Genomic DNA, 27,636 nt, shown 5'->3' with positions numbered 1-27,636 from the left:
TTACATGAACAGTTGGAAGTCAGAACAGCAACCTTATAGGTTGTGAATGCCTAAGTTTTTTTCAAATCGGATCTTTCAATGTATAATCCAGATTACTATGACAATACCTATAATGCACTATTCAGAGTTCTAAACAAATCTATACCAAGTACTGCTAAGGAAATAAAACTGACCTACCTCCAGATCATTCTTCACATTTAGGAAATTTAGGGAAAGCAATGGTTTAAAGTGTGACATAAAATATTCTCTGAAACTGCACTACAAAGTATCTAGCTCAGTTCAGACAAAGAGTTGGTAAAAAAAACAAACAAACACTTTCTCAATAAAAAGACAGAAGTATGGCCTGAGATTCAAATATCATAAACAATTATTTAATCTACTCTCTTCTAGGAGTTTATTTTAAAAGCCAAAAAAGCCCCAGAGGAGACTATCAAGTAAAAGAAATGAGAGGTCTCAGAACCACTACTGTAACTCATTTGTGATTCAGAGAAGAAGGCAAAAGCATTTTAGGAGTAATAATCTTTTTGTACTTTGAAAAACAAAGATTACACAAGAATGTCAGTAGCTGCAAATTAACATTAAACTTCATGCCTGAGCAAAGCTCTTCTGTGAGTGAAAATGATGAGCTGCTAGATTATACATAAACTTTCTTATCCTAAATATTGAGATCATCAGATCCCTGGTAAGGGTCTGGACAGTGTATGTCCTCTCCAAAATGAGGTACTCATTCCTACAGAAAATGCACATGTAGAAAAAAAAATAACACACCACAAAAAAAATTCTTCAGTATCTGAAATAAAATTTAACCTTAAATTTCAGAGCTCCAGGAGTGATTAAAGACTGTCTTGTTATCCACAGCATTCCAGTAATAACTGGCAAACTTTAAAACCCCGGCATGATTTCATACACAGTACTTTCTTAAATAAACCAGTAGAAGTTTGGTCTAACAATCATACTTGTGCACAGTAAGACAGATGGCTCTCAGCAGAGGGAATCCTCTCTTCTTTTCTTACTGATTTGTTCTGCAGAGCGGGAATGACGGGTGAAGATTGCCGGGACAACTGCAGGGAGGAAACCAAGGCTGAAACTACATCTCTATAGCTTTTGAATAAAGTGTTCTTTTGGACAGGCAAAGTTTTGTTAGTGTTTTCCCTCTGACAGAAAGAAATGTTTCTAAGTGCATAAAACAACTGCAAAAATTATTTCATGTGATTTTTATTTTCTACCCAGAGAAATTGTAATATTTTTGTCCTACCTCTAGAAATTTTAATACTTTTTTCATATTTCAGTTATATATCTTTTTTTTTTCTAGACACTTCCTTTACATCTGTCATTTTACAGAAATTAAAGAAATTTAGTACAAATTTTATAAGAGAGAGAGTTTTATAATTTACATAGATTTTGTCCATCAGAATCCTATATGATGGATTTCTTACATCATCCAGGTCAAAGGAAAATAATAAAATTACAAAAACCACCACTGTTTAGGATGAACAATTTTACCAGTCCTCTCATAAACAATTTTATTTATAAAATAAATAAATGTTTATTTATAATTTTTTTTAATTTATAAATATTCACAGCAGATATAAAAATCAACTATTGAGTGCAGATTATTAATCTTGCTTTTACTATTTTTTAATGCAAATTTGATCAACAAGGTAAGTTTCTACTTCAGTATGTCTGATTTTTCCATTTTTTCTGTTCTCTGTGCATTAAGTCTACTGCAGTTTGATAAACTGAGAGGGGAACAACACTGAAGGTAGAGGTCTAAGAAATCATGTGATTTTCTTAAAATCCAGTTATTTTTTTAAGTTTTCTAAGAAAAGTCACTTAAACATACCGTCTTCTTTTCCTCTTCCATCTTTTTTTTCTCAAAATATTGTCTAAGTTGTTCCTCTTGCTTTTCTTCTTTTTCTTTTCCTTGTTTTTCTGCCTCTTTTTTCCTTTCTTCATTTAATTGAATTACTTCTTTATTTTTCAATCTTCGCTGTAACATAATTAATACATAAAAAAGGCTCAATTAATAATTTGTTTTCTTTCCCTTTGAAAAGTTAAAATTACACATCAAAGTGATTAGTATGAAATAAAAAAGCATATTTCATTAGTCTGACTTTAAACATCCAAATTAAAATATATCTTATGCAAATATCAAACAGCAACAGCCCAGGATTTGCTAACATCATTAAAGAGAATTCCTAACAACTTCTATGAACACCAGTTTGTGACCCCAGATCTGCCATCAGCTAAGGCAAAACTGTAGGAGTCATTTCCAAAAATTAGGATTCAATTAAAACATACTGCAGACATGCACTACACTATCACAAGACCGCACAGAAATGATCATCTGGTCTCAGTTTTAGTTGTGTGACTGTGAATAGCAATGACACCGGGTAGCTCCCTACTCTCTGCTAGACCAGCTCTGGTATCCAGAAGACAAGGCTCATCCAACTAACGTGCTCATACTAGGGAAGGAGAATCAAGAATATAAGATTAAATATTCTGTCTTAAGAAATTTTCAAGTCCTACATCCTAGTCTTCCATAATCCCATAAGGCACTGAAAGATTCCTTCTCTGATGGCCTTGTGTCCTCTTCCCACAATTATTTATTATATTCTAAATAATGCAGATTTATTAAAAAATGCAAACCCAAGAAATAAAAATTTGGGGTATAAATTAAATCCACGGGTATTGATTTAGGTTTGAATTTACCTCCATGAAAAGTATTTACTAGATCAGCATTCGTCCAAAACAAGCAGTATTCTTATCTCAAAGATATCTCCTTGCCAATTCAAAAACTCTTTACAAAATACTCCTGCACAGTCACATTTTTCAAAAATTCTGAGAGCTAGATTTAAGACAAAAACTGGGATGATATTTTTTTAATTCAACAATTCGATAAAGCTTTTTACTGGCCTCACCACCAATTTCTTTTAGAAAGGAGAACTCAACTGTCACTTACAAAACTACAGGTTTTTCTTCTTGAAAGAATTAACAATACTTTAAGTTTGTAGTATGGCATGAAGTGTGAAAAGAATGAGCTCGTTAATGCTGACAATCTTCCACTTCTTCTCTGCCTAATGCAGGCCCATTTAAAAGCAAAGATCAATTCACAGGACACTTCTCAGCTTACCTTCTAGACAACAAATATTACAAAGGGTTAGTTTAGGATGGAAAGAAGTCAAAGTATCAAAATACTGCACCTCCTCATCTTTCCTCCTTCTCTCCTCTAGTTCCTCTTCATATGCTTTTTGAATTCTCATTCTCTGCTCTGCAAGTCGTTTTTCCTCTTTTTCTTCTTCCATTCTAAGTTTCTCTCGCTCTGCTTCTTCCCTACGTCTCTTTTCTTCAATCTTAAAAAAAAAAAGTATTCAACTGTCAATAGCCAGTAACAATCTGATTAACAACATTTACCACATATTTGCAGTACCTACTTGCAAAATCAAAAGTTATATGGTGCAACTGAAAGAACCCTAGAGCCTAGCCCGTATTTCAGCTTAGAATACACTTAAAAAATGATTCTATTTTACTATTTCTTTTTGGCCACTGGAGCCACTCCCCCTACAGGAAACACTTACAAACACTACTAATCAAACCACAGTGTTTCCTAACACTTGCTCTGCTCAAGATGTGCTGAAGTAACACATTTATTCACTGGTTACATAATGGAAGACGGGAAACCAAAATGGTAATTATCCATTCCACAATTGTAGTATTATTACACAAAGTGCTGACTTACTGAAGCAAAAGTTATGCCCATTCTTTAGTCTACTTAGCAGCCCTATGCATGGAAAAAAACTCGATCTCTTTTCAAGAGATCCACATCAAACTACTGTATGACTTTAGTAGTCTCTTAAATTATCTATTATTTCCTTGATAATGGTATTTAATTGAACTGATATTGAACTCATGCAGCATAAGATTAAAAGTGAAGTATTACGGACAGGAGACATAAGCTGGTTGAAGAAAAACCAGGTTTTATACACCCATCAATAAGTAACTACACTATGACTATGATCACCATTTCATTTTGATACCCATGCATTTTTATCACATAGACCTCTAAGGGTAAACATCTTGGTTTCTGTAGTCATTTATGCATGCAAACTGTACTCTATGCACAGTTTCAGAACTCAATACCATATTTAGAGAGCTGTACTTCAGAAAAAAATAGAGCCTAGATGAAAGAAGCCAGCTATTAAGAAATGCTTGTCTGATGATACTATGTAAGCCAAAATCCAAGAAACTCTACAGTATGTAGCTTTTAGTACACCTCTTGTGTGCAGAACCGGCTGTGATAGCACAGGTAAGGTCATTGGTGGGCAGTGATGATTTACTGAGTGTAAACCCTCTTTTTACAATTTATTTCATTGGATGATATCTGGCATGAGCATTCACCTGTAGACGCAGGAAGTTCTTGTAGGACTCCTGTCGCTTAAGCTGCTCTGGAGATGGAGGTTCACCAAACACATTACCTCGAGCGAAAGGAGAGGGCTGTGCAAATGTAATACCTAAGGGAGGGGAAAGGTTACAGACAAAAAACAAACCTAAGACAGGAAGCCAGAGTGAGGAAGGGGGAATCCGAGACCTTTCAAAAGGAAGCTTATGGCAGTCGCAACTCAAGGCTCTAGCTAGGCTTGAAAGTTTTACATTTTCTGCCTGGAATAATTGCCAGGTTTTAACTGTTTAATACCATCCAAGTGAGCTGCATTTCTACGAAATAACACCTACTAAAGTCATCCATTCTACTGTTCAATCTGCAGATTATTATCTAAGAAGATTACCTCCAAATTAATTAGAATAGCAAATACTTTACACTTTGTAACTTTACTGCTTGCAATTCAACAGAGCATCCTAACAGAACAAATATTTACACAAAATAGCAAAGGATGCTACAAAAAGCAAAGCCCCGGACTGGCAAATAAAATTCTAAGCAGTCAGAAATCTGAATTCTGCCAGTATAAAGTGTCAGGTTTCCTTTTTAGCCCTGAGTTATGACCATGACATAACCATACCATCTACAAAACTCTAGACAGGAGGATTAATTCAGATACAACACAGAGCAGGTTTTGCAGAACAGAATCTGTACAAGAAGCAGAAGACAAAGAAAGAAGTAAAGGAAAAGTAGAGTAAGTTGTGTTAACTTTCCAACTCATACAGCATGTTTTTCACTCATATCATGTCTGCTCTGAAGGATAGTGCCTCAAAGATGTGCAAGAGCAATATATCTCCACTGAGAGATGAACATTATATTTCCCTATATGGTAAGACCCAAGTCAGATGAAAGCATAAATAACCCAATAAAGTATTCCCATAGGAATGCACATGTTTACTGCTACAGCCTAGCCTTAGGAGCATGAATTTGCATACCAAGGAGTAAACTTTGAGATTATTTTTCCTTACATGGAAGCAATGCTTGAGTCCTTCCAAAATATAACTAAATATACATGTGTCTCTTTCACGATGGAGTTACTTCCATATTAAAAAAGCAGAATAAATTTTATATGCTGTTTAGAAAGCATGGGTACAAGACAGGCAAGTTACTATCAAAAGTATCAGTATCGCGGAAAATGCCTGCTGTGTACCAGCTACTATCCAGCAAGTTCCTCTTTTAACAGGGCAGTGTACCAAAAAAAAAAAAAAAAAAAACACCATCAAAACCAAGCAACCAAAGCCACCAAAACATACACAAAACCACTCTACTACATGGCTGATCAAATTCAAGGTGCAAGACTATATATAAAGTTCCCATCACTGATCTGCACTACCTCCTGATCCCAAAATAAGGGATCTAACTGGGAGCTCTTGGCTGTTTTACATTTTTACTTTATCAGCCTTCCTGTTTCACTTCTTACTAAATGGTAAAATATACCATCTGTTGGGGATAACAAGAGAGAGGTGGGACAGAAGGTACAGAAGTCAGTGGTAAGGATCCTGAATTGCAATTGTGCAACACAGATTCACGCCCCAAATACCATGTTATTCTTTATTAAGAAGTGCAACAATTCAAAAAGAATAAAGAAAAGTAGCATTTAAGCTGAGTTGGAAAGACCATCACCAATCCTGGCCTTTGCCCATGCTAAACTATGGACAGGTCTTGAGTAACACAGTGCTCTCATTTAGATGTCTCACAAAACAAAAGGTGATAAAGTTACATTAGTTTCAAAATATGGAAATAAATCAAAATCCCTACAACTTGGAGGCAGTGCACAGGGCTCCAATTTACCTGTAACCTTTTAGAACTTGTTAACCTAGCTACTGTACCAATTTCACCTTAACCTATAACATCATACACGTGTAGAACTCCTTTTATTCCACAGTCTCACCTATTATACAGCTGTATTTTACTGTGTCATTTAAAAATAAGACAAACATGTACAAAGATTTGATTAGCAAACACCAAATCTGGAAAAATAATATACTGATCCTGACCCTTCAGGGCTAAAATAGCTTTAGTTATCATTACTGACAAGACAAGCAAAATTTTAAGAGCACACAGTGACAGCAATGAAGAAATTCGGGAAAGAAACATGATACTGACTTTACAGGTAGAGAGCACTAACACTATCATAGGCTCACCAGAAAGAAGTAAAGAACTATGGAATTTTGATCACTAAGACTTATGGATAGTTAGAGGAGGAATACAGTATTCTTAAAAACCTGCTATTTTATTTGTAGATGCTTCTGTGTTCTCAGGTCTTGAGGAGGCCAAATTTAGGTCAACAATAGGCCTCTTATCTTCATATAGTCTTGCCTCTGGATTATGATATGCCTCTTCATTTCGCTTGTGCATGACATTCAAGTCCGCTAAAGGAAAGGGGAAATAACTGTTTATCGTGTCTTAATCTCATAAAGGTATATTCACTGTAGATTCTCAAAAATACAGGGGGTTTTGACCAGATTGCACTTTTCGCGAGCATATCAGCCATGGGAACAAAAAACTCAGGGAAAGACAAGAATACAGAGGCTAAGGGTGAGATTCTAATAATTAGGTACTATTAACTAACAGATTAAAAGATTTGTCACTTTCCTCTTGTCAGGAATTATTCTTCCTGATAAAAAAATAAACCTCCCTTCTCCCCTGCCTCAAAATGCCATTAATTGGAAAGATAAAGAACTCAACAACAAAATTGACTGACAACTCTGTGTTGACAAGCAGATGTTTAGAAACCACCCTTTCTTCTATCTCCTTAAAGCTGTAAAATACTTTTGAGTTTAGTATGGATATTTTAATTGCTGAATCTCTCTAATTACTGTTGAGAGAAATAAGTGCAAATGAAACACTGAAGTATGTTTTGGTCTTCATTTCTTCAGTAATATCCAGGTACAGATTTCGATATGTAAGCAAAGCAACATTATGCAACATTTTCATCAAAATTTACATGGTGCCTGATCCAAGATGTTAATTTCAGCTCATTTTGAAGTGTTACCATACTACACTTAGAAGGCTGATTTCAAAACAAAAAAGTACAGCACATTTTTCAGATTACCTTTTGAAATAATGTTTCTGATAATTATGAATTACTGTAGTCATTTAAGCACACAGATTCTGAGAACTTTAAATTCCATACCTCTCTGTAAAGCAACCTTTGCATATATCAGTCTCAAAAGCTATTACAGACATTTTTAAGAGGCTATAAAGACAAGTCACACCACATAAAAAAGACATGTCAGAAAGCATGTCCTGTTTCATGACGCTCAATTCACAGCTTATCCATCATGCCACCAAGCTACAGTGGGAAAAGTATTTTACATATTTCAGTCAGGAAAACAGGGTAAGAAGCTTCTTTCTCTCGGTTTCTCATTTACAAACAGAGATAAACTTCTCAGCAGTTATGGGCAGAGCTCAGGCCAGTATGAGACCTTTACTTTCCAGTCACACCTCTGTTGAAGCCTAGAGGAAGAAGCCAAACACATCAACGCGGTGCCTGAAGTCGGCTAGTATGAACACCTCTGCCTGCCCTGGGGATAAACACAAGCTTGGATCCTTAATACAAGCTTCTATACTTTCAATTTGGCCACAAAATCTTTAAAAAGCATTTAAACTTTACTCACTACTCTCAAAATATACTATTAATTTCAAAATATGTTGCTCAGGTGTCACAGAACTAAAACTAATTACTACTGTAGATAAACTGTTATCCAGTAAATATTTAATTATTTACTGGAAGGGTAGATAACAACCTGGATCATAGCTATCTTCCAGCTCACTACTCCCATCTTGTATAAAACAGCACTTGGAAAAAAGCAAGCCTTATAAAACATTACTGCTGAGTGCTCTTTATATAACCATTTACCAGCAGTGTTACTTTGGGAAATATAAATATTCCAGTTAACTTTGTATATTTATATAAACACATTTCCATTTTTCATATCACAAATAGAGATTTCTAAGCCTATGAAATTATTTTTAAAAAGAAAAAAAAAACTAAAAACCTGTTCCTACAAGATGCTTAAATAAAAATCTTCACAACAGACTTTAGCATATTTGTATTGCAGATGGTTCTAACAGCTTGTTTTCCTCCTTCTCCCTTTACAACTGCATTGTGTCTTCACTTATAGTTGACATATCCTGTGTTTCCCATTTTGTTTGGATTGTACTCTTTGAATAATTCTACAGAAATCAAAATAATAACTCAATAGTCCTAGAGTGCATCTCCTTGAAACAAGTCTTATTTGTCAAAGGCTACCAGTGTTACAAAACAAAGAATAATATCACTGAACAGAGCCCTTACGAGAGCATGAAAACATCAGTCTTGAAAAGACAACCCATAATTTTCACAAACATACTTATCAGATTTCCTTCTGCATCTTTGAGAGGAGCACCACCACCACCTCTTCCCCAGGGATTGTAATTCTTCATTTCCGATTCTAACCTCTCCTTCTCCTCTTGCTCTTGTCTGCGTCGTTCTTCTCTCTCTCTTATCTAAAAACAAACCAGTCAAAGTTAGTTCCACAACAGTATCACATTAAGTAGAAGTTGAATAAAAAGTTAACAGAGCAAACTGAATGCTCTCATTATCTATTTCCTTCATGTACAGCAAGAAAATCCCAACAGTTTACTGTCTACGCTGCAGACAGTGCATTGCGTTCTGTTGTGCTTGTCCAGTTGTGCACAATCAGAGAAACATCCTACAAATTATAAGACTTCCAAGTTCCAGAAATGTCCATATATGACATTTACACTAGATCAAAAGTTCCATATCTTTGGATCTGTGATACAGATGTTTATACTGGCTGAAAACTAAACAGGCAAAATTCTACAATATTACCGCACTTGCTTCTCTCAATCTAGTATATTTTGTTTAACCATAGCTTAGGCTGGAGATGACTCTAAATAGTAAATGCCTTAACAGAATGTTACACAATTCTATAATCATTCATAAAATAGTTTTCTGTAGTAATTCCCTATTATCTATGTATGTAACACAGGAACATTCATATGCTTTGTTCCTCTTTTTCTACAAATCATTTATGTAATTAAGTCTCCTAATTTATAGAATTTATAAAGTAAACAGCTGTTAAAAAGTCAATTTTTCACTCAAAGCTTCTAAAACACTAATTATTTATGTATCTGAAATATATTAATCTATTTTTCTGATGTTTATTTCTCATGTGCATTAGAAAAACATTTAATCAGATGAATATAATTAGATAAAACACTATGAGGGTGGTGAGACACTGGAACAGGTTGCCTAGAGAAGTTGTGGATACCCTGTCCCCTGAAGTGTTCAAGGTCAGGTTGGATGAGGCGTCACACAGCCTGGTCTAGTGAAGGTGTCCATGGCAGTGGGATTGGAACTAGATGATTTCCAAGCTCCCTTCCAATACAGGCCACTCTATGTTTCTGTAATTTCCCTTTATCAAGTAATCACAATTCCACAAGAGATATAATGAGTCAACAAAGACCCATCTAGCTCCTTCAACTGTTCACAAAAATCATTAGTCAGATTTATCTGTAACAAAAAGAAGAATACCCTAATTGCTTTCAACCATAACAACTACAAAAGATTGTATCATGCCATGTTTATTAGATTTTTATGTCATACTGTGCAGTCTCTCATATAGCAAGGTGATACTTAGGACTACAGTGAGAAAATGCCTTTGGAGAACCACATGTACAGTATCTGACACTATTAAAAAATGGTTATATTCTTTATTTGACCTTGGTTGGTAGCCTTTCCTTCATCCCTTATGCACAAACATAATTAGAACTAATTTTATAGGCAATATTTACCTCTACCAAGGATATATATGAAAAATAAGAAAATATTAAGTGCCCCTGAACGGGGTTCTAGGAAAATTTCTGCACAAGTAATATGTTTCATCATGGTTAAATACATTTTATAACTATAAACTCCCACAAGGTGCAGCAGGAAAAAGCCACTAAAGTGAGTATAGGATTCAGATATCTACTGAACAGGAGACCCAAAAAATTTGCCTCGTCTATCAAAAGAGAAGCTAAAAAGAAGTAAGACATCACCTACAAACACACTGGAAATAAACATGAGGAAAACCTTTGAATTAGTGCCCAAATGATCATGAAAAAGTACAGAAATTAGACTGTTCCTAATAATTCTAGCAATAATGGAATATCAGAGCAATACAAGCCATTCCTTTTAAGATGCAGGTTCTTATGTTTATGAAAATACTTATATAAAGCTACGTGCCTGGAACTAATCTGTTTGCTGTGACATTCTTAACATTCTCTCTGCCTCTGACATAAAATTTGAAGAGCTTACTGTCCACCTGGAGAGTGAAAATGAACTAAAGCAGGGTCAGAGGAAGTGATGGAAGAAAGGAGAGTTAAAAAGCTTTTTATTTGTAAGCTACATAAAACTGTCTGAAAGAGTACTATAGTTAAAACCATTATATGTCAAAAAATAAAAGGATGAAGAGTTAGAAGATTTAGCACTCCATACCTGCTGCTGTAATTCTTGTTGATAAGATAATGTTGCCTCTTTGGAAGGCTTTGTTTTTTCTTCAGAATACACTCCTATGTTTCTTTGTCTGTCTCCTGTATTCCTCTGTCCAATGTTACTTCTAAATTGAAAAATCACACATATAAAAGGAAAACATTACAGGGTCCAGAGTGGGGTAAAAAATTTTTTAAAATCCCTTCCTGAAGTATTTAAGACCTGTTGTTGCCCATAGCCTGGCAGTTTATAATCCCAAACATTTTCTTAAATCCATACGAATAGCAGTTCACTGAATTATTTTTTTATTGTCTAGATAGAAATCCTCAATTAGAAGTTTGAAGAGTTGTTTTTAACACATTTTATTTCAAAGGCATATCTGTTCTCAGCAAAATATTACCAACACGAAAAAAAATATAAATACAGATAAATACACCCAAAGAATAAGAATATAGCTAATACTTACACAGGCTGCTCTACTGGAGCTTGGCCTAATGGAGGTTCCAGACTCGGTGTGGGTTGCATTCCCATCATTCCTGTACCATCTGCACAGTAAAAAAAAAACAAAACAAACCATATTTTAAATTTTTAAAGCTCAGATATAAGTATTTGTCATTATCTAAAAGAACAGAGTTCACTACTCAAACTCTGTGAGTACTGAACAAACTCCTGTAACAAACTCAGCTAACCCTTAATGCCCTCTAAAGCAAAAAATACAATGCCAAAGTATAAATCTATTTCTTAAATTCAACTAAATCCCTTTATATTTTACAAATTACTGCATTAACATATTCTACATCAAATAGCAAAATTAAATTACTCGCTTAATGGTGACACATCCTCCTTCTTTCCTAACATCATTCAAATCAGCTAGTAAAAGAGCTATTTTTCTACATTTTTTTCTCCTTTATTTAATTTTTACCATTAAGATAGCACAAAAAAAAAAGTAAAGTATTAATGTTTTTTTCTCTAAAAAAGAAAATAAAAAAAAGAAAAAAAGAGAAAAACAAACATCACATAATCCAGTCCCTCCCTACACACATCACAATAGTTTCAATCATGAAATCATCATGAAGCAAAGGACAGGAAAAAAAGGAGTTCTTGAAATATAAAATAGACCACTTCATACATTATTTTAATACATTTAATGTATTAATAAATATCTTTAAAATATTGGTAATTATATGTGTAACAACACCTAAACATGTAATTAGTTATTATTTAAGTGATTTTAGGAACTAATGTTTTAAATAGCAATATTATAAAGAAAATTATCTGGGAAGAGTAACAGCAAAGAATCTGAGACTAGAGCTTGTTCAAGTGACGAACATGATTTCTGAAGTCACAGCCCTTTTGGTTGCTGGAGAAAATTACTTCACTCAAAAACAGTACTGAAAAAAGCCCTTTTCATTCAATACACATCTTAAAAATGGGTTTAATTTGCTGTTACAAGTTCTACATTATACATCATTTAACTAGATTAAAAGTAGTCATATGAATGACTCTAACAACCAAGCCACCTAAAATCATCAACTTACAGTATGCAAGAGCAGGATCCAAAGGATTCCTAGCCCCATAAAAGTAATAAGCATCATCATAAGGTGTTTTATAGTTGTCTGTCAGAACTGGTGGTGGAGGTGGTGGCAATGGTGCAAGCCTTAAAGAAAAAAGGGACACAATTCCTTGGTTTGTTGTACAACTGAAAAGTTACCATCAAAAGAAGAGGGTAGAGGAGAGAAGGAGAGGGAGGAAAATAAAATGAAGCAGGGATGTGGTAGAAAGAGAATTCATTATAGAAAATTTCCACATTTAGTTCAGCTAAAGACCTCTCATTAGTGGCATGCAGGAGGAACAAGATGCAATAAGTCTCAGTGGGAATTAACCTTCCCTGAGGGAGCAGTACATGAACCCAGACTATTCCAGAGATCTAAAGAACATAAAGCAATCACACCTTCTTTATAAGTGGTTCAGTTAATGGTACTTCCTGGCTATGTCAGTAAAGAAAACAAGGCAAGATCTGGTCAAAGGGTGAACAGCACAGCACAGCTTCAGCCACAGGCCTGAACTCCTTCTCTCCCTCAATAGCTTAGTCACAATCACAGCACCTAGTGGAAGCTGTCCTTGCCTACAGTGCATTTCTGAGCTCAGCTCTAGGAGCCTGCTTAATTAACAGAGGCCAAACTGGTGCCATGCCAGCCTTCTGAAAACATGGACTCTGCAGGACATGTGCCCAACCATTCTCACAACATGATTCCATATTACAGACATGGACAGAACAGACATAATTTCTACAACTCAACTCTTATCTACACAAACATCCACTATGACAGAGCTGTCTTCAGAGATAATCCAGCCTCCATGGATGTTTTCAAATAAACTATGAGGAAACTGACATAAAAGTTTATTCCAGTGCAAAGCAGTTAGTTTTCTGTTAATTGTCAAAATATTATTTTTACCTTCATCAGTTCCTTGGAGAAGGATCAACAGTACTATTGACCTCTACCTCAGCAGTAATAACATGCTAAACAACAATCTTATTTAACATGTAAAATGAATATGATGGTGAAGCACCTGGGAGCTACCATTTCCCCAAGACTGCTGACTACACTCCTCTGAAAGTCTTTATCACTCTGAGAGTCTTCATTCACTGGAGAGGCTGAACGGGCTGGCATTGGAGTTTGGAAAGCCACTCTGGGCCTTTCAGGAGGTACCTTCTCTTCAAAAGCTCTTGCTGTGAAGCCAAACTGCTTCAATCTATTTGGCTGAAGGAGAAAAAAAAAAAAAGTAAGAAAAAGAGAGAGGAAAAAAACCAAAACAATATATTTACCTTACTACTAGGAAATATTCTGAACCTCCATTTACGCTGGATTAAACACTTCAGTGGATCCCAACTTTCAAATTTCAAATGTTCAAATTTCTAGTAATTGCATTTTTTCCTCCCAGTGATCTACTGAGAATCCAGTATTATGAGGAAATACAGGAAGTTTATCAGATGTACAAAAAGCAACCTTGTCATTAGTTTCAGGAAGTATATAAATCTAGTTAAAGTCCAGAAAAAAGAACATTTCCAGAGGTGTCTGTAGAACAGTTTATCTACAGCTGCCAATTTTCCACAATGACAGTATTCTCATATTATGCATAGAAAAGTTTCTGAAATCCCTCCCCTCCACCACAAGATTGAAATAGCTCATAATCAGTAAAATACACACTGAGACTTCTTCCAATAAACATTTCCTTGCAATACCATTATTTTATTTTTTAAATTCCTTTGATTTTATTGATTTTTCAACCACAAAAAATAAGAGTTTTTGGGGGGGAGTTCTTTTTAAAACAGAAGTAGCAAATGTTTATTGATAACTGCAAGCCTCAGAAGAAAGTCAAAAGCAACATGCAAATAATGTGAAGGCATGCAAGTCAGTTTCAGAACTATCCTATCACACCAAGAAAGCCCTTACAGCAACTGCTCTGCATAACTATTCTAATGCTTGTTTAAATAAGGCTATATAATACAATGGGAAAAAATCATACACTGTATAAGAAAAGAGATTTTGCTCTGAATTTATTGGTCCTAATATTGAAGTTCTTCAACTAACATGCATTCGGAGAAAGTAATACTCAAAACCAGCTACATATTAAATATCTACCAGAAAACCATATACCCTACAATATGAAAATATTCAACAAAATATAAAATCTTTACCTCCTCATCATTTAGCTGCAAGACACTATGTACAAGGTAGTTAGTACTCACCAATCAAGGACTACAGCATTTAGATTAAAATTCTCAAAATCTACTAGACATGAATATTTCCTTATAGCATTTAACTTCAAATTTCTAGATGTGAACACAGAATTAGGTAACAGATACTAGCTAAAGCAACTGAATTTTATAAATTTGTCTTTTCAAATCCAGTGTCTTGAGCTGCAGAACACTCAAAACAGCCATTCTCACTAACAACTTTAATCTGAAACCATTCCCAAAGTTCCCCAGATTTCAGCTCTACAGCTGATTTCAGATGTGACTTCAGTACTCAGTTCATCCTGGGGATTGCTTCAGTTTAAACAAGCAGCATATACAACAGTCTGCATTTATAGATTCTTAATCAGGCATTGCTATTTAACCAACCTGTAATTAATCAAGAAATGCACCTAATTAGAATCTCTCCCTGAGAGGCAATTTAAAGCTAACAGTGACTGGTGCTTAATGAATGTAGCAATTCAACTTAATTAAAGGCTTTCAGCTAAATTAGTGCTTTTAAAACACTATGCATGCCATGTACTTCCTCTAGATAGAATTTTGCTCCTACAACAGGCACTTTGCAGACTCTGACTGAGATGTGTATGGTATATTGAGTGCTGCAGCACAGCGTGCTTCTGCATAGTCAGCTTTGATTACACAGAACTGTTTACACTGACCTTGCAGCCTGCTGAGCCAGAAGAGCCAGCATCCTCTGCTCTGCTCTGCCTCCTACCCTGCCTGCCTCCCACTACCCTCTATTGCTCTCCCTTTCACCATGTGAATCCCTGATCAGCCAGCTGATCCCTCTATACCAAATAAAGCAGAAAAAAATATTCAGATTTTTGACAGATAACTGAGCTGAATGCCTTTGAAACAGGGACCAAACACACTTCAGGCAAGGAAGGCAGGAACATGCAATAAGACAGGTGGTATTCCTCCCCATTTAGGAGTAAGAATTTTGATTCAGCTTCATCGCTTTTCTGTGTGCATTCTCAGTCTCCTGTGTTCCAAGTTTCATGGAAAGAAAGAAATGGTATCACACAATATTCAGAGTTGGAAGGGACCCACAAGGATCCGACTAATAGCATCTTACAGCTAGCTATTCATCCACCTTCATTTTCTAGCAAAGAGGACCTTCTTTCACCTCTACTGAATCCTCCAAAAATGACATAAGTTTCAATCTGTGTCAAAGCATTCCCCAAAAACAGGACTGGTGATAATTTAAACCAGTAACTTAATAACCAGTTAACTTAATAACCAGTCTATTCTTGCTTCAAAGTTACCACCCTACATCCATAACAGCACATCACTATACCCAACCTGCAATGGCTTTGGGCACATAGAAAATACACGCAAATCAGACAAGATCTGTCAGTCTCTGCAAGACTATCAGTCTCCTAATAATGTTACTAGCGCTGACAACCTACTCCTGGATGCATGCTAATCAAAATTCTTAATGTAATCATCACCTTACTAAGGAAGTGGAGACAGTAGTAACTCTGCATTAAGTCTTACAAACAATGCAGTACCAAATAACTTGCTTTTAACAAAATCCTATAAAAATGCTTGTAATCCTAAACACTTTATTGGATCACTTAAAAAAATACAAATTATAAATTAAAAACTGTTACAGTGAGATCAACTCATCTGTAAAACAACCTTTTTTTTAATTGAAAGAAAGCTTTCTGCAGCATACTTTGCATTCCCAAAGAAAGGTTACTACTGTGTGCATTTAAGAGGCTACCACTGGACACTAAGTCATTCTTTCCATGATAACCACTGTCGGTACAAATTTCTATTTGAACACAGCAAAAGAAAATGCTCAATAATTTCCATGAAAATATTTTCCTCTGATGCTGAAAGTATGTTTAATGACTTACAGCCAGTGCTGCTTTTGGCTGGGGAAGGGTTAAGTTACTCCACAGTGTCTGGTGTGGGCTGTGTTTTTACTTGTGTTGAACACAGGGTTGATCATACAGAAGTATTTTTGTTATTGCTGAGCAGGGCTCATACAGAGTCAAGGCCTTTTCTGCTTTTTCTGCTGCTACGCTTGTGAAGGGCCTGGGTGTGGCTGGGGGCCTGGGAGGAGACACAGCTGGGACAGGCAATCCCAACTGACCAAAGGGATATTCCAGACCATAGGATATTATACTCAATGCAAAAAGATGGGGGAAGAAGGAGGAAAGGGAGGATGTTTGGAGGGATACTGTTTGTCTTCCCAAGATGTGTGATGGCTGAACACCTGCCTGACCATGGGTAGCTCTGAATTAATTCCTTGTTTTGTTTTGCTGGTGTGTACAGCTTTTGCTTTCCATCTTAAATTGTCTTCATCTCAACCTTTGAGTCTTACCCTTTCTATTCTTTCTTTCCCTGATCCCACTCCACTGGTGGGGAAGTGAGCAAGCAGCTTCTCATGAGGCTTGGCTGCTGGCTGGGGTTAAACCCTGACACAGCCTCATCATCCTGGGCTTCCATTTTGTTGTACACTGATGCCCTATTAAATAGCCCAACATTTATCATTTTATAGAAACTCGACAGAGTTTTGTGACTGAGCAACCACAGCGTCCATGTGAGAAAAAAAAAGAATAGGCTATATAAATGAAAGAAAATCCAAATTTCTTACCTTCTTTTCTGGGTCTCGAGCTCCAGAGGCAGCAACTGAGAGCTCAAGTTCCTTCTCACTGTTTTGTTTTTGTAAAAAAAAAGAATCCAGTCAGAAAGCAATAACAACTATATTAATTCCTTCAAAGCACAAATTCACAAATCTAGTTAAAAGAACTCTGAAAGCACAGGATAACAGAAGACAATGATTCTACTTGAATTCTTCTAGAATCAGGGAAGGAAATTACATAATATTTGTAAATACAGAGAACTCTTAAGAAGTATCTGGCTATCACCCATTTCACCTAGTAAAAATCCACCTACATAAAAGGAGAAACCACCACAATTCTTTTTTACTACAACTTTTTAGGACATTCCTAAAAAAATTGTGTTTATTCACATTCAAGAAGTTAATATCAAACACATTGAAATGAATGGTTCAAAAGTGCAGCAATAAATACTGTTTTGAAATTTCTGGGCTCAGGCTTGTTCTGCATATACAATTTTTGTCACAACGAGACTGTCAAATAGTAACCAATTTTTAATTCCTTATCCTTTCTCTAACATTGCTGTGTGTTTTTATTTATCCAGACTATAATTCAGTAGATAGTGACTAATAGGTAAAGAAGAAATTAATATTTTATTCTGCATAAGCCAGATGATCAAATGCTTTAAAAATGAAAGGTTACTTTCCAAAATTGGAGGGCAAAACCAAAATAATTTTCAACTTTGCCAACTACTTAGGAAATACTGTACCAGCAAAAAAAGATAACTTTAGTTAAAGCTTCTTTATCCTTAAGAAACTAAAAATCAGTTGTAAAAATGAAAAAGTATCTGGGTTTTCTTCGTTCCACTGAAAGCTTGTGAATATGTTCATTAAAAACTAAAGCTCTCATGGTAATGAGTTTAATTAAATGCAATATTACTCAGCTGCCTGGAATCCCTTAGTTATGAAATTGCTTCTTACCACACTGAATCAATGGAATGCCTTTAAATTTCAGCCATTATCTTTTAAGAAGATAGTAACTTTCCATTACCGTCTTTTATTCCGCTGTTGCTCAGCCATCTGTTCTATTAGTTCCTGCCTGTATTTCTCCTTCCTCCTCTGAAGAAGTTCTCGGTCCTGACCACCTAATTGAAATGACCACACATTTGTGTAAATGCTCCACAAAGTACACAAAAAACACTGGACAAAAACATTGCCTTTCAGTCAATTTAGAAACTGAAACACAGCAGACTATACAAACAGTGTTTCTCTACTGACTAAAACAAAAAAGGTATCTAGTTTTAATAGACTATTTGTTTGGAGTATGATGATGAAAATTCTTCATTATTCTTTTCCTAGTTTGCCTGGTTTTATATAGCCAAGAACCTACAAGTTTCAAACCTATTTGGTACAACAGCAACTAAAAAAAGCAACTTACATTTTTTTTTTTTTAATCTAATGTTCACCTAAGGAAGATACCCTACAGCACTCCAAAATTATGAGGCACTGCTCTGTGTCAAACCCATGGGGAGGAAAGTAAATTGCTCCACTTCTAGGATGGCTCCCATGACTACTAAGAACTAGCAAAGTACTGACAGATGTGTGTATGTAAAAGGAAACGGTGATAACAGCTCACACAGATTTTAAGGAACACAAAAAACTTTTAGTTTGTTGTAGTTCCTTCACAATAAGTACAGAGGTCTTCTATTATTTTTAAAAACAAACCCCAGAAAACATCATCAGCACCTTATATTGTATGCCTATCAGACACAAAGACTCTTAACATACTCTGTACACAAACTGACTGGACTTCGGGTGAAGTAGACCTGAATTATAAAGAGAAGGAAGCTGGAAAGAAACTAAAACAAAAGCCAAATAAGCAACAGCAACAAAACCTGATGCATGACTGACTGATTTCTTTTTATTTAACTGTTGTGCTGGGACTACAAAGTGATCAGAATGTGCAAGATAACCTCATGGCTTGTGGTTTGGGGGTGTCTGAAATCACTTCCCATTTTCAAAAAATTCCAGTTTTAATTTACTTAATCTTTACACAACATAGTTTCCAATACTCTTCTAACCAGGTCTGATAGGAGTACAAATTCACACTTCTGTGTCCTCAAGTTACTTCAAATGAGATGACTGGGCAGACCAGAGAGTGACCCCTATGACACCACTGGTTTAATGCTGCCTTTAAACAGTTCAAAAAAATTGACCTGCTACATATAGCTTTGAAGATCAGGTAAATTCAAATGAAAAAATTAACAGAAATTACTCTAACAACTGTTAATCTATTTTGCCATAATTCAAAGCTAGCTTGCCTTCAAAAGCTCTCAACCAAAGAATTACTAGAGTTAATTTATTCCTGCCTTATAGTTTCCTGAATTCAGCTAAGAATGCTCTGTCTTCACCAGTATTTCTCTCCATTACACTCCATATTAGTGTTTCCTGTTAAATTTTCTGGCTAGAGGAGAGATAACCAGAAAATGTTTTCACAGTACAGTTTTCATATTTCTGCAATTAAAATTTGCTGTAAAGCAGTGTCTTTAACAATACAGAGGTTAAGATTTCTCCAATACTTCATTTTGTAAAAATAATTTAATCACATATCTGGGTCTTAAAATGTTAATGAAATCGAAGAAGAAGCTTGGGCTCCTAAAAATTAATTATTAAGTAAAAAATTAATTAGTAAGTTACATAAAGGGGTAAAAGGAATATGTTTTGCTTTAGTTTCTTTTTGTAGATAATTATTTACCAGTCTTGGAGACAACTAGCAAAAGGAAAAACAAATGCTCATTTTTCTAGTTTTTAACTATTCACATGGAGAAATAACATATGCAAAGAAAACCTGACTCAGTGTTATTAATGAGGTTTTTATACATACCAAGAACAAGGCCTGTTGCATACTGTCTTTCACGTGCAGACTTGGCCTGTTCACTAGCTGAAGAATTAATCTGTATCTGATTTCTGGCAAAGACAAAAAAGAAAATGGAGTGATCAAATGCAAGAATTTCCTACACAGTCTGTGGGAACCATGACAGGTTCACTTGCATCACTGTGTGACACATTCGTGACAGTTTTCCTACAATCCAAAGAAATATCCCAAGCAAAAGAAGAAACTGCCTGGCAAAAAGGCATTCTCACAATTTCCATTTGCCTGTGGTTTCTGAAGCCATCAGAAAAACTGACTCAGTTGAGCACTTCACCCATGCTGACAGACTGAGTGGTGCCAGTCAAGCGTTTATGTAAGGACTTTACAAGTGTCTGCTTCTGCCTCACCCACTTAGATCATTTCAGGATGTGCAAAACCAAGACAAGAGGAAGAAAACAAATTTTAAAGCTACTATCAAAACAGGATTCCACAGTATTTGACTCAATAAAAGTCATCACTTGGAGAACAGGTGTGCTATTAATTCAAAAAGAAAACTGGCATGCCAGCTTCAATGGCCATTTTCAGAGGAAACATGTTTATCTTGTTAAACTATATTCTAGCTGCAGGAAAAAGTATCAGGCATTTCAGACAGTGTTTTGGGATTTGAAGTCAACATTTTTGTCTCACCATGCTTTTGCAGTGCAATTATCAGAAAAGTACACGGTATACCACACCTAGAATCTCCAGTTCTTGAGAACAGCTGTATACATGCTCTGTCCTTTAATTCATCTTCATAATCTGCAGGTACGTCTCTTACCATTCCATTCAGATAGGGCCTTAAAGAAATAAAAAATACCCATCCATGCTTGTCTAGAAACAGCCAATCTGAAATGGAAGCTTCAGCAGTTTTGTGCAAATGCATTTGCTGCCTGAATGCACACAGGAGAGCAGAACCGGTTCTGAAAATATCACAAAATATTCTAGAAATAATTCACTTTGTCAGGGCAACTCTCTGTCTGGAATGTGAATTCCCAAGCCTACTTTCCTGCAGCCCTTATCTAATGAGCCTGGTTAAGTGTTTTGTGAGCTAAAGGGCTTTTGACACTCACACCGCATTAATTGAAACAGATCTTGCTGCTCTTAATCCCCAAGAGCCAACAAAGTCTTCCACAGGTTTTGGCACACAGCTATTGGGTAGGTCTGGTGGAACAGCCATTTCAGATATGAAAAGCTTCTTCAGTGACAATCTACACTTCACAACACACTTGATAGACTTTAAAAGGGTGACGTGACTTTTGTTCAAGGCAAAAGACTGGCAAGACCGTGAATACAAAAATTCAGGAGCTAAAATTTGAGTCATCTACATAAGAAGTGAAATCATAAGACTGAAACTTCATGTAACTTCAGAGATGCCAGATATTGTATAGACACAAGAGAGCTGTTCCTGAAAAGATCTGAGGTAGTAGAATTTATACACTTTTCTCTACTTCCAAAATAACAGCTCTACAATGAGAACTTTAAGTTAACATGACAAAATAGAGCAAAAATAGGTATTCAATGAAAAACATAGTACCCAACAAATGCTATCAAAGTTTCCAGAGCTGGACAGAGCCATGGACTTCCTATTAAGCAAACAAAACAAAACAGAAAAAACAAACAAAACAAAACAAAAACAAACAAACAAAAAAAAAAACAAAACAAAAAACACAACAAAAAAAACCTAGGTAAACATGGGGAAAAACCTCATTCTTTTATATAAAAAGAACCACAGCTCTGCCAATCTCTAATTTAAATAGAAGCCAATAATCAAAGGCAAAAGGATGCAAGCATATTATTAAACATTGATCTGGCATCTTAACAACCCACCAGAACTAAATGAAAGAACATTTACCCTCTTGGCATAATATGATCTTTCATGATCAAGTTGATCTTTATGACAACAATTAATCTACTCCTTACAAGGCTAGTCACATAACTGAAACACAGCCAGGAAATAGAAAGCCAAGTCTCCAGTTAATGAAAGGATGTAAGAAAGAAGCAAAAAAAACAAACCTTGGAATTTAAGAGGCAACTGTTTTTTGTAGAAAGCTTAGCACAGCAGGCTCAGACATGTTGGCCCAATTCAATCAAGAAGCTGCTGTCTCCTGTTTACAGGACAGACCTGACAGCTAGGGATGGACTAAAGCATTTCACTTTAAGAACTAAAACATTTTGCAATTCTTCTCACATCCCAGTCACCATTTCTGTTTGTTCAAATATGCCACAGACCTTGTGTCTCCATCAAAACAGAAACCCTTCTAAAAAGTTCTGTTATGAACATCTGCCTCTCCAAACTAATGAACCCCATATAAAAACCTGAGAACTTCAGTAAAGGAAATAAAAATATGCCTCCTTTTGAATTTAGTTTCCATCACAAATCAAATGTGTTTGCGAAAAGCTGACTTTGCCTGAAATGCAGGAAAAAAAAATGCTAACTCTTCAGAAGATGAGCTGTCACTAAGAGGTAAGTTCCTCCTTGAAGAGAGTGAATTTACTTCATAGGAGGTTAAGTGGAGCTCTTTTTCAAAGGAGAAAAAAGTACTAGACTAAAAACCACATTTAATAAAGAAATACTGAAAATTCATTTTCAATAAAAATTCATTAGTAGAAAATATACACAAAAACATCCAAACAATCTTATGGGTAAAATTAAGGCCAGGGAATTTAGGTAATGATCCAGCAGCTTCATTTAAGAAAATGCACCAAGTGTGCCAAATAGATAAGACTGTCTTCTCTATTCTCTTTTAAAAGAAAACTGGAGATAAAGCAGTTTCAGAGGTCTCTCCAAGTATCTCATGGATTGCCTGATGATATATTCTTCACAGATATTTATAAGCACCATACATGATTTCTGGAATAACTAAAAACTAGTCTAAAAATATTCAACATGGTATCTACTGTTGGTTCAAACACCATACTTGCTGATATTTTATTTGAATAGTTCTGTATAAATTCTTTGTGAAACAAATTAAACCCTAAAACATTATCAAATGGTTACTTTTATTTAAATAGTAGACTGTCCAACTGCATTAGATAGTGGCAAACAGCTACCTAAAAAAAAGAGGATACATCCTTCTGAGTATTAACTAACAGAGAGAATTAAATACTGCTGTTAGTTTCAAAAAACTTTCACTGTCTTTGTTAGACTCTAAGTTAAGCTTCTAATTATTTTTCTTTCTGAAAAGCTACAGGACAAATCCGCGCTATCCTAAAACCTCATTTGCTCATTTCTACCAATAATACACTACAGAATCGAACAAATTTTGAATTTTGCAGTCTCTTCTCCGAATCTCAGCAGAAAACAGGCCATGTTGTTCCTCTCATCTATTTAACCACTGTTTCCATTGCTACTCTTTTTCAGAAACATTGTATGAATAAATACACTTTTTTTAGAAGCACACCAGAACACATAGTCTGAAACTTAGCAATAACATATTGATTAGAGTCTGCCTTCTCCCAAATAGTTTCAGACATTAATTTTTTTCCACAGACTTACCTCCTTTACTATTACTTTTTTAAAGCCTGGGAAAGAATATCAAGAGCTATTTTTGGAGAAAAATTATCCTAACTCTCTTGGCATTTGAAACTGGAAAAGAAATATGAGTTCATTGAATTCATATTCTAATATGAATTTTCTAGCTTTTCTAGTAGAGGAGCCTTTCCCCTCCCCTCAGTTATTAATTTGCATACTATCCAGAAAATTATCCCTGTAAACAATGACTCAAAAGACCGTTTAACCCATCCACCAGCAACTAACAACAAAACATAATAGAAATATTCAATACTGTTGAGAGTGGTACAATTTGCCTTTGTTGTCCTAGAAGTGTTAATTTTAGCAAAAAGAAAAAGTGTTTATTTTGTCTTGCAAAGGAAGAACACTGGTGGTTCCGTTGAAGCAACTGCAGGAAAATAATTCTGGCAGCAGGCTTAACACAAATAAAAATAACTACAACACTCATGTTCCCAAGACCTGGAAAGGGAACAAATTAACACTTTTAAAATATCATTTGAAAATTTATTTACAATAAACTTTACTGCTTTGTTTAGCTGTATAAACAAATTTCAAATTTGGTGCAGTTTCAGACCACAAGCCATCTGGTTTTGAAAGCAAGCAGTTCTTGCAATGAATATCTAAAGGTGGCCAGAGTGCCAAACCCTGAGTGACAAGGAATGCTATACTTCTTTTTTCTTTTAAATGAGTAAGCTAGAAGAGAAAGATTAACAATTTATGTCAAAGTAACCCAACTGATGTATCAGTTAACACAGTAAGGACTATTCAATACTGAACAGTACGTATCAGTTTTCCCCCTGAATGATTTATGTAAGACACCCTCTTTTGTTTGGTTTGGGCTTTCGTAAATGCTTATTCAAACTGTGTAGTTTTCACAGATATTAGCACCTATTACAACCATCAGGATTTGGTTCAACTACACAGATGTTTAAAGCCTGTAATTTAGCAAGACATGGAGTATAAAAGAGGATTTTAAAAAAATAGGCTTGTACATTTTTTATGCATAGACACATGTACCAAAAATTGAAGCTCAAACCAATTTTGGAATCTGAACTGAAAACTGACTTGCTGTAACTATTACAGACTAAGAAAAATGAGGTAACATTGTGTCCTCAGTGCAGGGGTTTGCTTTCAAATATGTTTTCTGGCAAACCACTCTTCATAAAATGAAATGTGGGGTAATTTCTCAAGTATCCTTGGTTTGCTACGATACATAAAATGCCTCTTCATATATGTATAGTTTTAGGGACTGATCCAATTCTTCAATACTTTTTCTATAGATTATTGCAAAGGTCCTTTTGTTAAGTACAAAAGTACAACAATCCTGCTCTCCCATAGGAATCTTCCTTAATATTTAAAGTGAGTAAACCATGGCCATCAACAAGCACTACAGAAATAAAGGAGAAAACAAAATTAAGAATACCTTTCAGCATAAAAACCCCGGGGAGCTTTTCTGTCATAGGCGCTTTCAGATCTAAATCTAGGGTCCATTTCTGCATTTGTCTCAGGATCACAGTCCACTCTGTAGTATCTTCTACCAAAATCACCATCTTCATCAATTCTGTGATGCTTCCTAGTAGGAATTACAGATTGGCTAGCAAATCCATGATGCCTTTGATTGGGAACACCCAAATCCTCATCAAATCTTTTATTTAGTAGTTGACTTCTCAATTCAACCTCATCATCTAACCTGTGGTACCTGTCTTCCTCCAGCCATCTCTTATTTAGCAGCTCTTCACAACCTTCTGTGGAAGTAAAAGCATCCTTCTTGGGAGGTTCTGCACCTGTATTACAAGGCTGGACTTCTGTATGTAATTCTGGCTGGAGTCTGGTAACAGCATTAGTTGTTTTATTCCTGTGCATCTCATTCTGTTTAATGGAAACAATATTGAGAGTTGAATATAAAGAAATCACATTGAGTAAAACCTTAGTTTTATATTTCTTCAAATAAACCCAAAACAAGAAAAGCAAGAGGTGAGCAAAGAAAATACTTCAAGAAGTGCTTAAAAGTTAGGGTCTTACTCATTTTTCTTGGAGAAAAAAAATATAGTCTTCCTTCTATCTAATGTCTTTCAGAAGAATGGGTATCAATACGGGATAGATCTTTTATGAACTCAAATCTGATCTTCCGTTTTTGAGATGCAAAGAATCAAAAAAACACTTCAAACTTTACTTTATCGAGAGACTAGATATCTTCATTCTACCCAGATACAGGCAAGTCTGTAATACTTCTTACCTATGAGCACAACCTTTTAACTTGAGCATTTCTTAATCTATTTCACTATTCCTCAGGAAATGTCATTATGAGAAAGGATAGCTAAGTAGATAAAAAACAACCCTATGACACTCTGGACTAGTGTTCAATACACAGTCCTTACAAAAAAAATGATTTTGCATAAACCCTGTAGTATTTCTGTGTACTAATCTTTGATCTAATATTTCCGGTACAGAATAAAGACAACAGTACTTTATACTTTGCAATATTTAATGAAAAATAAATTAAGAATGTAAATAACACCAAACTGGGAAGAAGGATCAATATACTAGAGGGTATGGCTGCCACTCAGAAGGGTCTTGACAAACTGGAAAAACATGTTGACAAAAGGCTCATAAAAACCAACAAATGCAAAAGCAAACCTCTGCATCTGAGACAGAACAGTGCCATGCACCAGGACAGGCTGGGCACTGAGCACCTAGAGAGCAGCCTGCAGAAAAAGGCCTGGGTTAGTCGTGGGCAAGGAGCTGAACACTGAGGCAGCAGAGCACGCTTGCAGTGATGACTGCTAACCACACCCTGGGCAGCAGTTTCTGCACAGGTCAAGGCAAGTGATCCTTCTCTGCTCAGCATTTATCTAGCATTTAGGTTCTGTGTAGCGTGTCCATCTCTGCCTCCTCTCCCCACAGATACTGATGAACTGGAGAAAGTGCAGAGTGTGGCTACTGAGATGGTTGAGGTACTTGAGCTATTAAAGGAGAAACTGACACAGTTGGGTTTATTCAGCCTGGAAGAAGATTAGGGAGGGTGTGACAGGGCAGGAGGAGCTAGTAATTGCAGTCCCCGTGTAAAAGGTGGTTACAGAGGTAGCAGTATTCATGGTTTTCAAAGAACCAACAGCCACAGTTGCAGCAAAGGAAAATTCCAAGGGCATACAGAGGGACGGATGTTCAGATCAAGCAGTTAAAGCAGTGGAATGAGCTGCCCAGAGGACTGTGGATTCTCCATCCTTTCAAAACTCCACCAAATAAAGCCAGACCAACCTAATCTAAATTGTGAAGATAACACTACTCAGACCAGGATTAATCCTATGACTATCTAAACTGTTTGATCAAATTTTGGACATTACATATATAATTTGACTCACTCCAAGTTACATATCCCTCAGAGATGGCATAACCTAAACAAATCCTGACCATTTATTTTCTGTTTGTTCTTTTCTGACAATAAAATCGTTTCTACACCAGAATAATAAAAAATACAACTTAAAGGTCCAAATGACAAAGCAAAAGGAAAAACTCTTGAGTCCCTAAACAGATTTTCTCAGGTATGTCAGCTTAGGAAACGTAAGTGCCCAAACATGTAGAAAAATTTTAGAGATTTTTAGACTCAGTTGCACAAAAATAAGCTACATTTTTGCCAGTGTTTCCTAGGACCACTGCTGTGTAGCACTTCAGACCTTCAAGGAAGTAAGAATGAGATACTGAATTCCATCATCTGAAGGAAGCCTGAATGCTGCCTTCACAAATTAAAACAGTTTTCAACTATATGAAACTTCAGTGCACTTGAAAGAAAATATGTTTCTCCTAAGAAAACAATCTTTCTAGAGACAGACAAACATTCTTCAAGACAGAAATTACAAATACAGGGGGATTTGCACTTGCCAACCGTTGTCAGGAAGACAATAAACTTCCAGCTGTTTTGGATGCAAATACAAGGTCTTTTATAGAATGACCTAGCTTTCACACTACTGTACA

At 35.6% G+C, this 27,636-nt stretch overlaps 1 protein-coding gene across 12 annotated transcripts in view; it reads right to left on the bottom strand.

Moving 5' to 3' along the window:
- CSPP1 (centrosome and spindle pole associated protein 1) overlaps positions 1 to 27,636 on the bottom strand; it is a 64,766-nt gene that overhangs the window by 20,119 nt on the left and 17,011 nt on the right. For 8 of the 12 annotated variants that reach the window (XM_072924722.1, XM_041713924.2, XM_072924725.1 and 5 more), the window contains 14 exons: positions 25,088 to 25,533; positions 20,127 to 20,209; positions 18,294 to 18,387; positions 17,279 to 17,336; positions 13,488 to 13,678; positions 12,455 to 12,573; positions 11,383 to 11,461; positions 10,923 to 11,043; positions 8,791 to 8,926; positions 6,661 to 6,807; positions 4,399 to 4,511; positions 3,204 to 3,353; positions 1,844 to 1,990; positions 957 to 1,061 (listed from right to left, as the gene is read on the bottom strand). In XM_072924722.1, coding sequence (XP_072780823.1) covers positions 957 to 1,061; positions 1,844 to 1,990; positions 3,204 to 3,353; positions 4,399 to 4,511; positions 6,661 to 6,807; positions 8,791 to 8,926; positions 10,923 to 11,043; positions 11,383 to 11,461; positions 12,455 to 12,573; positions 13,488 to 13,678; positions 17,279 to 17,336; positions 18,294 to 18,387; positions 20,127 to 20,209; positions 25,088 to 25,533 — 1,989 coding nt within the window. The remainder of the gene's footprint in view (positions 1 to 956; positions 1,062 to 1,843; positions 1,991 to 3,203; positions 3,354 to 4,398; positions 4,512 to 6,660; positions 6,808 to 8,790; positions 8,927 to 10,922; positions 11,044 to 11,382; positions 11,462 to 12,454; positions 12,574 to 13,487; positions 13,679 to 17,278; positions 17,337 to 18,293; positions 18,388 to 20,126; positions 20,210 to 25,087; positions 25,534 to 27,636) is intronic. The other 4 variants (XM_072924728.1, XM_072924729.1, XM_072924727.1 and 1 more) reach the window with 4 other exon arrangements.

Source organism: Taeniopygia guttata, chromosome 2 (genome assembly GCF_048771995.1).
Source record: "Taeniopygia guttata chromosome 2, bTaeGut7.mat, whole genome shotgun sequence".
NCBI lineage: Eukaryota > Metazoa > Chordata > Aves > Passeriformes > Estrildidae > Taeniopygia > Taeniopygia guttata.
This window is presented reverse-complemented; position numbering and strand designations above follow the sequence as displayed.